Source organism: Leptidea sinapis, chromosome 25 (genome assembly GCF_905404315.1).
Source record: "Leptidea sinapis chromosome 25, ilLepSina1.1, whole genome shotgun sequence".
Taxonomy (NCBI): Eukaryota; Metazoa; Arthropoda; class Insecta; order Lepidoptera; family Pieridae; genus Leptidea; species Leptidea sinapis.
In genome coordinates, this window is record NC_066289.1 from 11,602,556 (window position 1) to 11,617,153 (window position 14,598).

The 14,598-nt window shown below is 39.7% G+C and overlaps 1 protein-coding gene and 2 long non-coding RNA genes across 4 annotated transcripts in view; 2 read left to right on the top strand and 1 right to left on the bottom strand.

Annotated features, from left to right (window-relative positions):
- LOC126971969 (uncharacterized) lies at window positions 1-1,688 on the top strand. Its single transcript, XR_007731012.1, has 2 exons — window positions 1-329; window positions 552-1,688. It is a non-coding gene; the product is annotated as an uncharacterized LOC126971969 (long non-coding RNA).
- LOC126971976 (uncharacterized) overlaps window positions 1-14,598 on the top strand; it is a 500,026-nt gene that overhangs the window by 448,183 nt on the left and 37,245 nt on the right. The gene's annotated exons all lie outside the window — the stretch shown is intronic.
- The window catches only part of LOC126971929 (peroxisomal multifunctional enzyme type 2-like), a 27,647-nt gene continuing 13,761 nt past the window's right edge, over window positions 713-14,598 (bottom strand). Inside the window, exons 6-14 of the mRNA XM_050818440.1 lie at window positions 14,433-14,562; window positions 13,141-13,237; window positions 11,680-11,840; window positions 9,719-9,845; window positions 9,152-9,335; window positions 8,140-8,262; window positions 6,824-6,981; window positions 2,338-2,547; window positions 713-1,104 (exon numbers count right to left, since the gene is read on the bottom strand). Of these exons, the coding sequence (XP_050674397.1) occupies window positions 887-1,104; window positions 2,338-2,547; window positions 6,824-6,981; window positions 8,140-8,262; window positions 9,152-9,335; window positions 9,719-9,845; window positions 11,680-11,840; window positions 13,141-13,237; window positions 14,433-14,562 (1,408 nt within the window). The 3' untranslated portion in view covers window positions 713-886. The remainder of the gene's footprint in view (window positions 1,105-2,337; window positions 2,548-6,823; window positions 6,982-8,139; window positions 8,263-9,151; window positions 9,336-9,718; window positions 9,846-11,679; window positions 11,841-13,140; window positions 13,238-14,432; window positions 14,563-14,598) is intronic.

The following is a 14,598-nucleotide window of genomic DNA, read 5'->3' on the forward strand; positions in this document are numbered from 1 at the left end:
CTTAAAAATAACAAATGTTTATTTTGATTTTGTGTACACCATTCATTTAGTATTTATTTTATAACATATTGTAATACTTATAAACTAGTTTTGAGTTATGTTTGGAATTGAATCAGCGCTGAGCAGCTAAGCAATGGCGATTAATCCTAAAAAGTATCTTATAAAAGATCTCTTGAATAAGCCTCCACCTCTTGATGTCTGGCTACAAGGAACTATTGAGCAGACTGTGGGAAATGATATTTTAATAATTTCAGATTCATCCGGCAGAGCTAAAATTGTTAAATGTGAATCTGCTCACGGTGTAATTGATACAAAATCATTAAACAAAGGTTAAACTCTAGTTTATGCATATATTGGTCATTTTTAAGTAGAAGTGTTATTTGTCAATCTAGTATTATATTGTGTAGTTTTTTTATAACCTATTGACAAAAACGATTCCATCATGATAAATAAACACTGACTATACCATCATTATTCTAAATAATATATAATAAAATACCTAACCATGAGATATTTAAACTTTAATAGTGCATACTTAATTGGTTTTGCAGGGAATTACTGTTGCATTCTTGGTGTAGCAGTAAAAACCAAAGGTTTACCTGAAGTTCAAGCCACCAAGTTTGTAGATTTAGGTTCTCAACCTCAAATGAAAAGTGCTTGGGAATATGAAGTCAGAGAAACCGAACTTGTGTGTGGGAGTAAAATAAAAACATTATTATAAAAAACAGTAAATAAATATATTTATTCCACCACCTAGTTGGAATGATTTGAATTCAACATTATATAAAATTGGAATATCATTATTTATAACATTTTAACACTGGCAAAATATACATTAGGTACATAACTATAATCCCAAGTTTAAATTAAATTGTTTCTCTTAAATTTACAATTTCGCGTCACTCTTCAGTAATGGTCCCAGCTTTTGTGCGAGCATTATGTTTCCAGAGATTTTTAGCTTTCCTTTCAGGTATGCTACTTGTGGCCCTAAAGTGCCAGCAGCTATATCCATCATATCATCATCAGATACTGTTAATGTGGTGTCTGCTTTACCATTCTTTGGCTCTCCTTCATACACACTCAATGATGACTTCAAATCCAAAGCTAAAAATAAAACAAATGTGTTTTCATTTTTATCATCATAATTATAAAATAAATAGTGGTTAGTGACCTTTACCAGGGATAGAAGTCTAAGCTAGTGTAACTATGGTACTTCTGATTAATGTAGTTTTATAATAATTATGTATTATTTATACATATTCTAAAAATGTATAAAATATTGAACACTATTGTGTTCTAGGCATCCTCAGTAGGTGTTGACCTGCCAAATTCTGGCACAAAGCTAGTTTTAAATTATGAATGCTGGTGAGTTGAAGTCAAAGTTAAAACAAATGTGTCTGACACAATTTTTAATACAGACTGAATAGGAAATTCTGTAGATGCAATCGGGAGGTGAGTTATATTGAAAAGTTTATGTTTGTGTTACGATAGCAGGGGCGTAGCTACCGCCGTATCTGTCGAATCAATTAAACGGGGCCTTTGACGTGCGTAAGCAAAAATTCATAAAAACTTTTGCTGCATGCTGAAAAAGAGGCAAGGAGATTGTATATTTAATTTGAATTGTTTGTAAAAATTTATAAAAAGTGACAGATAATAATTATGATGAATAAATATTTCATTTAATTTAATGCAACCTTTTTTTTTTCTTTTGTGAGAAATATTTACCCTTCACAAGACCCCCAAGCAAATTTTTATATGGGGCCTCGCCAAGACATGCTACGCCACTGTACGATAGTAAATAATTGCTCCTAAAGTAGATCTGAATTATGTCATAACTATTGATTCTCAATGCTCAATAAATCAGCTGAGTGATATGTATATAAAATAGTTGTCTAGTTGTTGTGCCTTAATTTGTGTGAGATGCATCAGTTATCATTCAGCATTTCCTGTACGACCCGGGATATGTTAAAATTAAAAATATTCATCATTAACTTTGTTTGCTTCATTCCTTTGCATTAACCACTTCATACAAACTATCACTTTGTATATTGTACAAGCTATATCTTCATATATTCTAAATATAACGCTTCAGCCAGGGATACACTGACTGAGCGGTATCTAACATCTATGTAATATGTACTGCCTGATGAGTGATAAGACCCATGGGAGATAGTAAAATATGAAGAGGTTGGATGAAAAAAAAATAGAGGGGAAGATATACAGTATATAGATATACTGATGGAGATCTTTCGGGGAGGCCTTTGTCCAGCAGTGAATCTTCCAGCTGATGATGATGTGTTTTTTGAAAGTTAACTAAAAGAATAAAAATAAGCTTACTCCATTTTTTCACTGTCTTCCCATTGCTAGTGATATTGTAGAGGTAAACTGCCCCAACACTCTTAGCCTTATCGGGGTTTGCCTTGATACCATCCTGAATCTTAGCAAACAATGAATCACTCTTCAAAGCGCCAGCTGATGATTGTGTTTGAGCCTGACCTGCTGTTGCATTCCCTTCTTTCACAACATTCTTCAAGTCAACATAAGCACCTAAAATATTTAAAATGCTATAAAAGATATGAAATACATCCAATTTGCACTAAACCATAACATACTGTAGTATGTTTATTATACTTTCACTAGCTGTCCCAGCAAATGTAATATAAAGTAATAAAAAAAAATTTTTGGGGTATAAAAAATAGATAATGACCGATTCTCAGACCTACCAAATATATTGCACATAAAATTTATTGTACTACAATAATTATTATATGTGATTGCCATCTTGCTACCCTATTGGGGAAATGTGGATATATATTTAGGGGTATGAAATATAGATTTTGTCCGATTCTCAGACCAATCCGATATGCACACAAAATTTCATACAAATTGGTTTAACACAAGAATTTTATATAAAAGATAAACAAATGTTCATCTGGGATATGTGTATACATATTGATGGTTATAGTTCACCATGGGTCGGGTATTCGGTACCACCGTTTCATATTGTCTTTTAATTTAACTCTCAATTTAATCAATATTGTCTCAAACGTGTTTTATGGGTATATTTCACTAGGGCCATATTTCAGAATTATATGTGTGGTTAAAATAAAATCGCATGTTTCGGCCAAATTCTGTACATGTAAATGTTATTCACAGACAGAGGTGCAATGGGTGATAATTACTAAAACTAATAACATCGATTGTTATCGACTAACGGCGTGCGCGGGGCGGCAGTGACATTACCGTGTCAATTTTAAGTAGGTACTAATGATACACTACTACTACTACAGATGTCGCAGCGGGCTTACGATTTAGAAGTGGGAGAGGCACGCAGCCGTCTTTTGACGTCAGCACAATCGGGCCAGACTCGTCCGGGTTAATTACCACACTCGCACAGAATACCGGCGTGAAGTAGCGGCCTAGTGCCGCTATGTTTCGCATAGGTTAGTGTCGAGAACCGGAGGCCATTCCCCCCCCCCCCCCCCATCCCCAACAAAGATTATGAAAGCGGTCCCTAAAGAGATAGTACCCCAGGAGGGTACCGGCTCTACCAGAGTCGGAGAATCCCTCCCCGAGCACTCTAGCTCGGGCTGCCCTTCGTATTCTGGGGAGGGCAAAGTACCGCGCATGACCAAGTACAAACGAGACAGTAACACCACGGCACCCCGCTCCACACTCAACGTGGACTTTTGCAATATCAGGGGAATTCACTCCAACTTAAACGCCGTCCACCACCACCTTGAGACGGCGAAGCCGGCTTTGTGTTTCCTTACGGAGACGCAGATATCTCGACCAAGCGATACGTCATATTTAACGTACCCCGGGTACAAAATTGAGCACAATTTTTTGCCTCATGCCGGGGTATGTGTGTACGTTAGGGAGGATATCTGCTGTCGCCGTCTCGGCAATTTTGAGGGTAGGGACCTGTCCACTCTCTGGCTCCGCGTAGATTTAGAGGACCGCGTCCGCATCTATGCATGTGTTTACAGGTCCCATAGTGGTAACGCAGAAACCGATCATCTCATGGGCTGCGTTCAAGCGGCAATTGACGACGTGCTTGCACAGATCCCCTCCGCTGAAATCGTAGTCTTGGGTGATTTCAACGGGCACAATGCCGAATGGCTTGGATCACGTACCACAGACTACGCAGGGCGATCTGTGCATAATTTTGCATTGGCGTACGATCTGTCCCAATTGGTTGAGTCGCCAACGCAGCTCTCGGATGTGGATAGCCACATGCCGTCCATATTAGATCTTCTGCTGACTACACATCCCGATGGTTACCAGGTCATTGTCGACGCCCCTCTCGGAACGTCCGACCATTGCCTGGTCAGGAGTGTAGTGCCTATACGACGCCCACGTCGCAGACCACCAGCGACCCGCCGCGTTTGGCACTACAAGTCATCAGATTGGGATAGGATGCGTTCCTTTTTTGCATCCTACCCTTGGAGCAGGGTTTGTTTCCCTTCGGATGATCCTAGTGCCTGCGCCGTTGCAGTAGCCGATGTGATACTACAGGGCATGGATATTTTTATACCAAGCTCTGTAGTACCGATCGGTGGCAGATCACAGCCCTGGTTCGATGCGTCAGTTAAAGCAGCATCTGACTGAAAAAAACAGGCGTATCGAACTTGGGTTGCGGCGCTGGGCACAAAGGATCCGAACTGCATAGTTCTAAACAGGAAATACAACCGTGCTTCCAGATTTTTTAAGCGGCAAATCGCCCGTGCAAAGTCAAAACACGTCGTCAAAATCGGCGAGCAGCTTTCCAGTTACCCGACCGGAACACGCAAGTTCTGGTCGTTGTCGAAAGCTGCTCTTGGTAACTTCAGCCAGCCGTCCATGCCGCCGTTGCACATGAGGAATGACACCCTGGCCCATACGGCAAAAGAGAAAGCCGATCTCCTGTGCGCTCTTTTCGCCAACTCGACTCTTGACGACAACGGAAAAACACCGCCGACCATCCCGCGGTGTCAGAGCTCTATGCCTGAAGTACAGTTCAGACAGAAAACTGTTAGGCGAGTTCTGTTTTCGTTGGACGTCAGGAAGTCGAGCGGGCCGGATGGCATTTCTCCAATCGTGCTTAGAACGTGTGCCCCTGAGTTGACGCCGGTGCTAACGCGTTTATTCCGGCACTCTTATTCCAAAGGCGTAGTCCCTGACTCATGGAAGTCAGCCCTTGTCCATCCGATCCAAAAAAAAGGAGACAGTTCGGATCCGGCAAACTACAGGCCTATTGCTATTACCTCCCTGCTCTCCAAAATCATGGAGAGCATAATTAGCCGTCAGCTCTTGGTATACCTAGAGGGTCACCAGTTGATCAACGACCGACAATACGGGTTTCGCCATGGTCGGTCGGCAGGTGATCTTCTGGTATACCTAACACATAGATGGGCTGCGGCTATTGAAAGCAAGGGGGAAGGCCTGGCAGTTAGCCTGGATATAGCGAAGGCCTTTGATCGTGTATGGCATAAGGCGCTCCTCTCTAAACTTCCATCATTTGGGCTTCCCGAGAGCTTGTGCAAGTGGACCTCCAGCTTCCTCACTGGGCGCAGCATACAGGTCGTTGTCGACGGACATTGCTCGAACCGTGAATGCTGGAGTGCCCCAAGGCTGTGTGCTATCTCCTACGCTGTTTCTTCTGCATATCAATGATATGTTGGACACCTCCAACATTCATTGCTATGCAGATGACAGCACTGGTGATGCCGTATACACGGGCCATGCACGTCTCTCTCGGGAAATCGTCGACCAGTGCCGGGAGAAACTTGTGTCTTCTATCGAGTCCTCTCTTGAGAAGGTCGCGGAATGGGGTAAATTGAACCTTGTCCAATTTAACCCCCAGAAGACTCAAGTTTGCGCGTTTACCACAAAAAAAACCCCATTTGTCGCATCACCGCTCTTCGACAACTACCTAAAAGCCTCGCCTAGTATCGGAATACTGGGTCTCGAAATCTCGAGCGATTGCCAATTCCGTGGCCATCTGGAGGGCAAAGCCAAATTGGCTTCAAAGAAACTGGGCGTCATTAATAGAGCACGGCAATACTTCAAGCCGGCCCACATTCTAGCGCTGTATAAAGCGCAGGTCCGGCCACACATGGAGTATTGCTGTCATCTCTGGTCTGGCGCACCCCAGTATCAGCTCGATCCATTTGACCGCGTGCAACGCAGAGCAGCGCGAATTGTCGGGGACCCAGTACTCTGTGAACGGCTGGATCACTTGGCGTTGCGTAGAGACGTCGCTTCATTGTGTGTCTTCTACCGCATTTATCACGGGAAGTGTTTCGAAGAGCTGTTTTACCTAATTCCTGCCGCCGAATTCCACCTTCGCACGACACGCCACAAGTTAGGATATCATCCTCACCATCTGGATGTGTGGCGGTCCTCCACAGTGCGGTTAACAATGAGCTTTCTTCCACGTACTACAAAGCTGTGGAATGAACTTCCTTGTGTGGTGTTTCCGGGACGATACGACATGGGTACCTTCAAAAAAAGCGCGTACACCTTCCTTAAAGGCCGGCAACGCTCCTGTAATTCCTCTGGTGTTGCAAGAGAGTATGGGCGGCGGTGATCACTTAACAACAGGTGACCCGTACGCTCGTTTGTCCTCCTATTCCATAAAAAAAAAAAAACTTGCGTTGAAAAATACTGTTTAAACTGCATAGTGGGGAGTGCGAACACAACACATTTTTGATTGTTATTCGAATAATCTTGGACAGAAACTACTAAATTGAACATTCAATAACACAAATTTTGATTCAGTTGTTTGTATTTTTGCTACATTCGCCTATCTCTAACAGAGCAATATAATATGAAATCTCACCAGCAATAACAACATTGTTACTCTCCTTGACTTTGGTCTGGAAATGTGCCCGTTTTCCTTCCAGCCATATCTCGGTCACCAATGTCTGTCCAGGTAGTACGGGCTTGGCGAAGCGAGCCTTTATAGCCTTTACATTTGATGGCTCATTGCCTGCATATCTAGTAAAAATAAAAAGCACTAAAAATTACTGTTTAAGGAATATTAATAGCGACTATAGCATTAAAATGTTCACTCCTATAGTCACCTAAGGATTTCTTAATAGGCCTACAGAATACTTAACTATAAGCATCGTCATACCTGTACTTAATTGGTTTAAGGAATTGTTATGACTTGTAAATTTTGAGGTTAACATGTCTATTTCTGTAATTAATGCAATATTATATATCAATATACATATTTTAATTTAAATAATGAATCAGTCATTAGATACAATAAAGATATTTCAGTTTTAAAAGTGATTGATTCATTCATTTTCTATATAATGAGGCTGTATGGTATATACTTATATCCTCAACTAAAGTGAGAAGGCTTCCATCGCTGTCAAAAGTTTTCACTTTGCAAATTATAACAGGTGCAGCCTGAAATAATTATAAGCAAATAGGTAAAGCATTCTTTTTAAAACGCAAAAGATTTTTAGCATACCTACTTTTTCAACCAAGCTTATTTGCTCATAGCTTCATTTGCTCGAGTTTTATAAACGTTACTTGTCTTTTGTAATCAATTTCACGAAAAACTTATGGATACTTAGCTAATATAATAAAATTAAATATATTGTATAAAAGTCAAATAGGGTTATAATGTAGATTGGTAGATATGTAGATTTTTTTGTCATCCATCTTAACTTACCTTTTTTTATGAAATTAATGCCACAAAATGAAAAATTAACTATGAATTATGTAGATGCCGTAACAGATAAAAAGAGATTATCCAGAACATGCTTTATTTGGATGGGTTAGTCTAACTCAACAAAAAAAAATAGGATGATTTATATTTATAAAGTTTATTATTTATTACCTACTATTTATGAAATATTTGATATTTAAAGCGCTTTTAACTTTGAATATGATTCATCATATTGGATGCAGCACCTTACAAACTAATTTCTTTTGTATATTACAGCCATTAAACAATTCTCTATTAATTGAAAAAAGTGGCCGTTGAGTTTCATGTATGTTCTGATCTCGAGCTCTACTTTTTCCGAGCATATGGTAGATTTAGCAATTTAAAAGAAGCATTTGTAGTGACAATTCAAAAGCACTTACAGTTTAAGTCTGATTGAATAAAGTTTATTTGACTTTATATGTAACATCACTCACTTGGCAAGCACGTGTCGGACTGCGAAGCCCAGAGACCCGAGACCGTGCAGGATGGGCTTGGGATGTCCGCTGGCTGTGGCCACGTTGGGGTCGATGTGCAGAGGGTTCAGATCTCCGGACAACCTGCGATATTCATTATCTATACTAGACTGTTCCATTCTAAAGACATCCAGCCATCTGGATGTGTGACGGTCCTCTACAGTGTGGTTTTAAAGGAACTTCCTTCGACGTACAGCAAAGCTGTGGAATAAGCTTTCTTGTCCGGTGTTACCGGGACGATACAACCTTCAAAAAAACCGCGTACACCTTCCTTAAAGGCCGGCAACGCTCCTGTGATTCCTCTAGTGTTATAAGAATGTGTGTTGCGGTGATTACTTGAAATCAGTTCACTCCTGCGCTGGTTTGTCCTATTCTTCTCTAAAAAATGTAGGTATATAAACTTGCGCAGATTATATTTCATATATTTACGGAATTTTCATTATTTCGATGTTATAGCAACAACCTCACCCATTAATCCCATTACTATTACCCGGACAACGCTTCTCCTTGTGTGACGATGTATATCAGAAAAATTTCGCTGCTAGCGGCATTTAGGAATAAAATTATAAGTTGTTTTATTCATATTTTATTTACTGCTTTAATTCCGTACCTCTACTTAAAGTAAGTATATGAATGTATTATGTACCTGCTGGTAGAGGGCTATGCTCGGAGTTACCCTGCGAGATCGAATCAGAAATAAGGAGATCCGTAGGAGAACCAAAGTCACAGACATAGCCCAAATGATTGCGAAACTGAAGTGGCGTTGCGCAGGGCACATTGTTCGACGGACAGATGGCCTTTGCGACCACGTACCGGAAGACGTAGTGTCGGTAGGGCCCAACATGATGGACCAATGATCTGGCCAAGATCGCGGGAATACGTTGGATTGGGACAGAGCAGGACCAATCGTCGTGGAGATCTTTGGATGAGGGCTGTGGACGTCTTTCGGCTGAACTAATGATGATGATTGTACCTGTAGAGAGCAGCTTGGTCCTCGGCCGTCCGTTGTTCCACAACAGCATCAGGTGCCCGCTTGGGGACCGGCTGAACGGGAACTGCGTTCTTGGAGTCCCGCGGCCCGTTAAACCCGCCCTGACCCACGATGAAGATGTGCTGCTGTGTCCGGAGTACCAATTGACGGTCTTGGAATATCTCGCCTGAACAAAAATACATATTAAATAAATTAAAAACATAGTGAAGTATAAACGGTCGGTCTTCAGCCTAAGATTTAATTTAAAGTTTATTATTGTATAAAAGTATTATTTAGAATTGACATTCACAAAATTCTAATTTACATATTCAAGAATTGTAACTAATAATAAAATATATTCTATTATCAATAAAAGATTTTACTAATAAATAAACTTTCCTTACAATATCATAATATTAACATACATCAAATTTAAGTAATAACAAAAGGTTTTCTCAAATTAAATATAAAAATATTAAATAGTTGAACTAAGATTAGTTTACGTTTCCACTTCCGTCCGTCCCGATACGCACACGTTTTTTATTTTAATATTATGACTTTAACACCAACTGTTAACAATGGCGATGGCACCCGATGCCTTGTCCAACACATCGACGACATAGGTCCTTGTTTTGAATTCACCTTCAGTTCCCGGGAACTCATTCACAATTTCTAAATACTGTTCGCCGTGCAATATCTGAAAAGAAAAATATTACAATACTATTGAAATTTTATGCAATAATATACCAATAAGAGACTGAAGGTTGTCTTAAACTTTACAAAAACAATGTGTTGTAACAATTAGGAACATACACAATTTAGAAATAATAAAACACAAAATAACATGTTTACATTGTTCAATGAACAATTTGGTCTCATCGCCATTGTTACGTATCTTTTCTGGGGGTAATACGTCACAAGAACCGACCAATCACCAATTCATGCACCGAGGCTATAAAATAGAATAGCGGTTTGCGGCTCATTCAATTGAATAAAAAATAGTCATAAAATCAGTCTCGTGTCAGAATTTGGCGAGTGAACATCCGCTGGGGAACACTCGTGTAGAATTAAAAGACAAATCTTATCGGTAATTACACCCAAAAAAAACTCACAACATTTGGTTAAACACTCCCATCAGTATATGCACATTTTCTACTCTTACCTAGTCTTTCGGTGTTGAAATAGAGAGGGAGATAAACTATGAAACTTTAAGCAAACATTGTGAAGGGCCCCGAAAATTTTCGAATTTAGAATTTGAGTTGCCATGGTGACGTGTCTTTACTGGTCGCTTTGAAGTCTTTGTCATTCTTTTGCATTCTCTTCCATAGAGATTGTAGGCAGACCGATACGTGGGATGCTATAATAGGTGACAAGCCGCGGCAACAGCTTGGCACAACGGTTAACTTTTTGCCACTCGATTTAGGTGCAGGAACAATTGCAGAAGGAGGGCGTGACTGGTGCCGATAACCAAAAGTGGTAAGGAACTAAACTGTCCAACAATCTGGATTAGAATCGATGTGTGCAAAACTGTACTACAAATGTCTATATAATGTCATACATTTTGTTACGAACGGTTTCGTTGTCACTGTATCGTTGCTATCACTAATATCGCCACCGAGAACCATGTCGTGGCGAACTCGGTGGACGATACAATGCGGGATTCAAGGCATAAATACAATATATATCTTCAGTACCGGATTAAGCAAGCGCAGTAGCAAATTATTGCCCTTGGGTTCTTTGAAATGCCCGGGGCCTGTAGCAATTGCTACTCTTGCTGTGTGGTTAATTCGATAATGTATATTGCTATGAATGCTTAAGTAATATAAATTATATAATATGAAGCAGATGCAACTTGTCCAGGGCTGCCACAATCGATCAAACAATATACCAGTGTCACCGTCTGTGAGAGATTGCATTTCGACATGTGATTTTGTGTAATAAATTTATCGCTTAGGAACATAATTTGTCAAACATCCAAGGAGACGGCCATAGACCAAGTATAGTAACTAGACATCGGTTTGGCGTTGCCAACATGAGACAGATAATATCCTATATATATAGGTACATAATAAAACACAGCATCGCACCATATTTCCTTCGATTCTACTTAAAATTGTCACTGATGTTGAATAAATAGTGGATATTTTACACGTTTCACAACAATAATAGCTTATTTTTATAGACGCAAATAAAAGTAAACAAAATATCTGTGCAGCGCTGTCAAGTTAGTTTAGCATACCGGGTGTAAAAAATCTAATCACTCTATCTCATTTCTTTACATAAGACTTTCTTTTTCTCGTGTGAGTGAGACGGAAGCTATCAATTAGTCTAGTTACTATACTTGGTCTATGGAGACGGCCCACTGTTAGTTTTCCGTGCAATGTGCCAGTGTCATGTCGTTACCATTATCATCCAATTTCCAAACGGTCATTAGTAGTCGTAGTCTGCTCTAATAAAGAACGGACAGCTGAAAGTTGTGTCCGTAAGTCGTGATTGTAACGCAATCTATTGGTGATGATAAGACAACTTACGTTTGTGAAGTCGGCGTGCTTTCCGGGCGGCATGGAGTCAGCGACGACAGGCGACTCCATGGACATGCCGGGCAGGATGAAGAATGTTGGCAGCGCCGAGAAGTCCTCGTGGCTCTCGTACAAGAACCGCAAGTCCGAGGGGTTCACCACCGACGAACCCACTGCAACACAAGTTCTATACTTTATTGCGATGTCCTTTTGAAGATTGCTAGAAACAGTAATGTGTAAGCATTATTGTGTTTCAGTCTGGAGGGCGCCATAGCTAGTGAAATTATTGGGCAAATGAGACTTAACATCTTATATAGAATTTTTGGGTTTTTCAAGAATCCTGCTCGTCTCGTCCCTTATTGTCATAAAAAAGTTTAAATTTCTCGATTTTTTAAAATATGACAATTCACAAGCACGCGGATGAGGAGATGGTTAATGACCACATCTCTATTGCAACACCTGAATCAGAATTCATCATTCCATTGTCGCACCACACTCCACTAACTTAAATATGACCCTCACCAAATGGATGTGCAGCGTTCCTTTACAAAAAGGTTTTCAAGGAAGTTCATGCCCTATACAAGCAAACTTCATTGCTCCTGGCTCATTTAACATGGGTTTTGATGTGCTCTTTACAAATTGCAACTTTGCCACCTCGTTTCTCTGTCGCTCGCGCCGCCATGTTGATAAAATGGCGCCTCAAAAGCAGTTTCTAGACAATAGATCCTTTCTAAATTTATTTTTCTGTTTATATAATGAAATTTCTTTATTCATTTAGGTACAATTTGTACGCTTATGAAAGTAATATTTTTCAAGAGGTAGTCTCTTGAAAAATTTGGAGGTCTTGTTCTGAGACGAACGGACAAGAAACTCAGCAAGTTTTATCCTCCCTTTACAGTTCTCAAAGTATCCATACATTTTTATCATCTGTATATTCCTGAACTTTATAATACGCTTTCTTCATTAAAATTAAATTTATATAACGGAAATTAAGTAACAGGATGTGGGAGTTTATTATATACTTGTATACAATTCCCGATACATGACTGACTACTTTTATGAAGTCTGAAAGTTGGAACAGCATATCTATTTCTTACTTCTGGTCTTTATATTTTGATAATAGTCGATTTGAGACATAAATATTAACCAACCTAACATCCTACTAATATTATAAATGTGAAAGTTTGTATGTCTGGATGTATGTTTGAACTTCTTTAACGCAAAAACTACTGAATGGATTTTGATGAAACTTTAAAATAATATGGCCCTCACATCAAAATAACACATAGGCTATCTATATATATATAAGAGAATGTATGTTTGTATGTTCCCTAATAACTCCTAAACTATTCGACCGATCTCAATGAAATCTTTTGCAATAGATTCGTTGAAGCTCAAGGAAGGTTTACATATATAATTTATATGGCAAAACAACGTTTGCCAGGTCAGCTAGTTATCAATAATTTAACAAACCTCCGAGAGCATAGCATACGAGATCCTTAGAGTTGTAGCTGAAAGTAGACCAGTAGGATGGATGCTCGCTGTCCAGCTTACTGCGCTCCTCAAAGTCCTGAAACAACACATACCTATATTAAGTCTGGCCGTAAATACTGTTACAATCAAAAACATTTATTATTTCAATTTATAACTGGAATTTCTTATATGAATAACGTGTTTCCTCACTTTCCCGAGTTTGTGCTCACCAAGTTAATGCTCACAATTCTTTTCAAAATTCTCATACAGTAAGCAGAGTAGAATATGGACATTTTCACCAATGGACCAAGGAGTACCTGCACCATATTTGCGTAAGGAAGGTTTCAAAACATTGGCACAGGTGCATCAACATATGATTCTAGAGAAGGTGGTACTCAAGGTAGACTCAAATTAAGGATGGGACTTAACATCATCACGTTCCATGACCAAGAATAGTCCTTTCAGCGGAACTCAGCACCGCGTCATAAAACTAGATCCAAACAAGCATGGTCGGAATTGAACGTTTCAAAATTCGTCAGATCTGAATGCATGATTATGATCAGTAAGGCGCTACTACGCTATGATAATTTGAAGTTCCTAAAATAGTCCATAAGATTGGCAAAGAAGTATTTTCCCATGGAGAAAGATAACTGTTGCTAGTTCATTTTAAACACGTGTATACATTAGTTTTCGGTTGTCTAGAATCCGAATTGGCAGAGGCGACGAAAGGTTGGAAAAAATTATTTTGGTTGGAACTACCGAAGGCAAAAGATCGCGCGGCCGCTCTCCAACAAGATGGACTGACCAAATTTAAGACAAATCCAAATTCTCCACGGTTGTAAGAGACGCGGTGGAGGCAAATTATCCGCTCCAGATGCAACCCTAATGCTGACTACGATCGTAATACATGAGGGTCCTTCGAAGAAACTGAAGGTAATCGATGGAGCGAGACAATATTTTAAGCCCGCCTACATTACTCTCTAAGGCATAAGTCCGGCCGCTATGGAGTATTGGTCTTATCTCGTGGTTGGTGCATCCCATCTGGGCGTGTGACACCAGTACTTTAAGAGTTTAGCACTTTGCGGTTTCCTTCCGCGTATAAACAACATATAATATGCTACGACATTGTATGTATATCACATCCGGGTATCTTTTTAAAAAGAGCGTTCATCTTCGTAAAAGATCGGTAACGCTTCTGTGATTTTTCTATTGTTACGCTATGGGCGGCAGTGCTCACTTATCATCAAGTGACCTCGTTTGTCCTTCAATTTCATACAAAAAAAAATCTTCACCTGTAAGTTTTGCACGAGGTCCATCGTCACCTCGGCAATCTTGTCAATCCTCTTGGCGTTCTTCATATTGGTTACATCTGACCACTTCTCCTTCACTGACTCGATGGTGACTGGGTCCGATGGCTTGTTCCTGGTTACAGAAATAATAATAATAATAATAATAAAA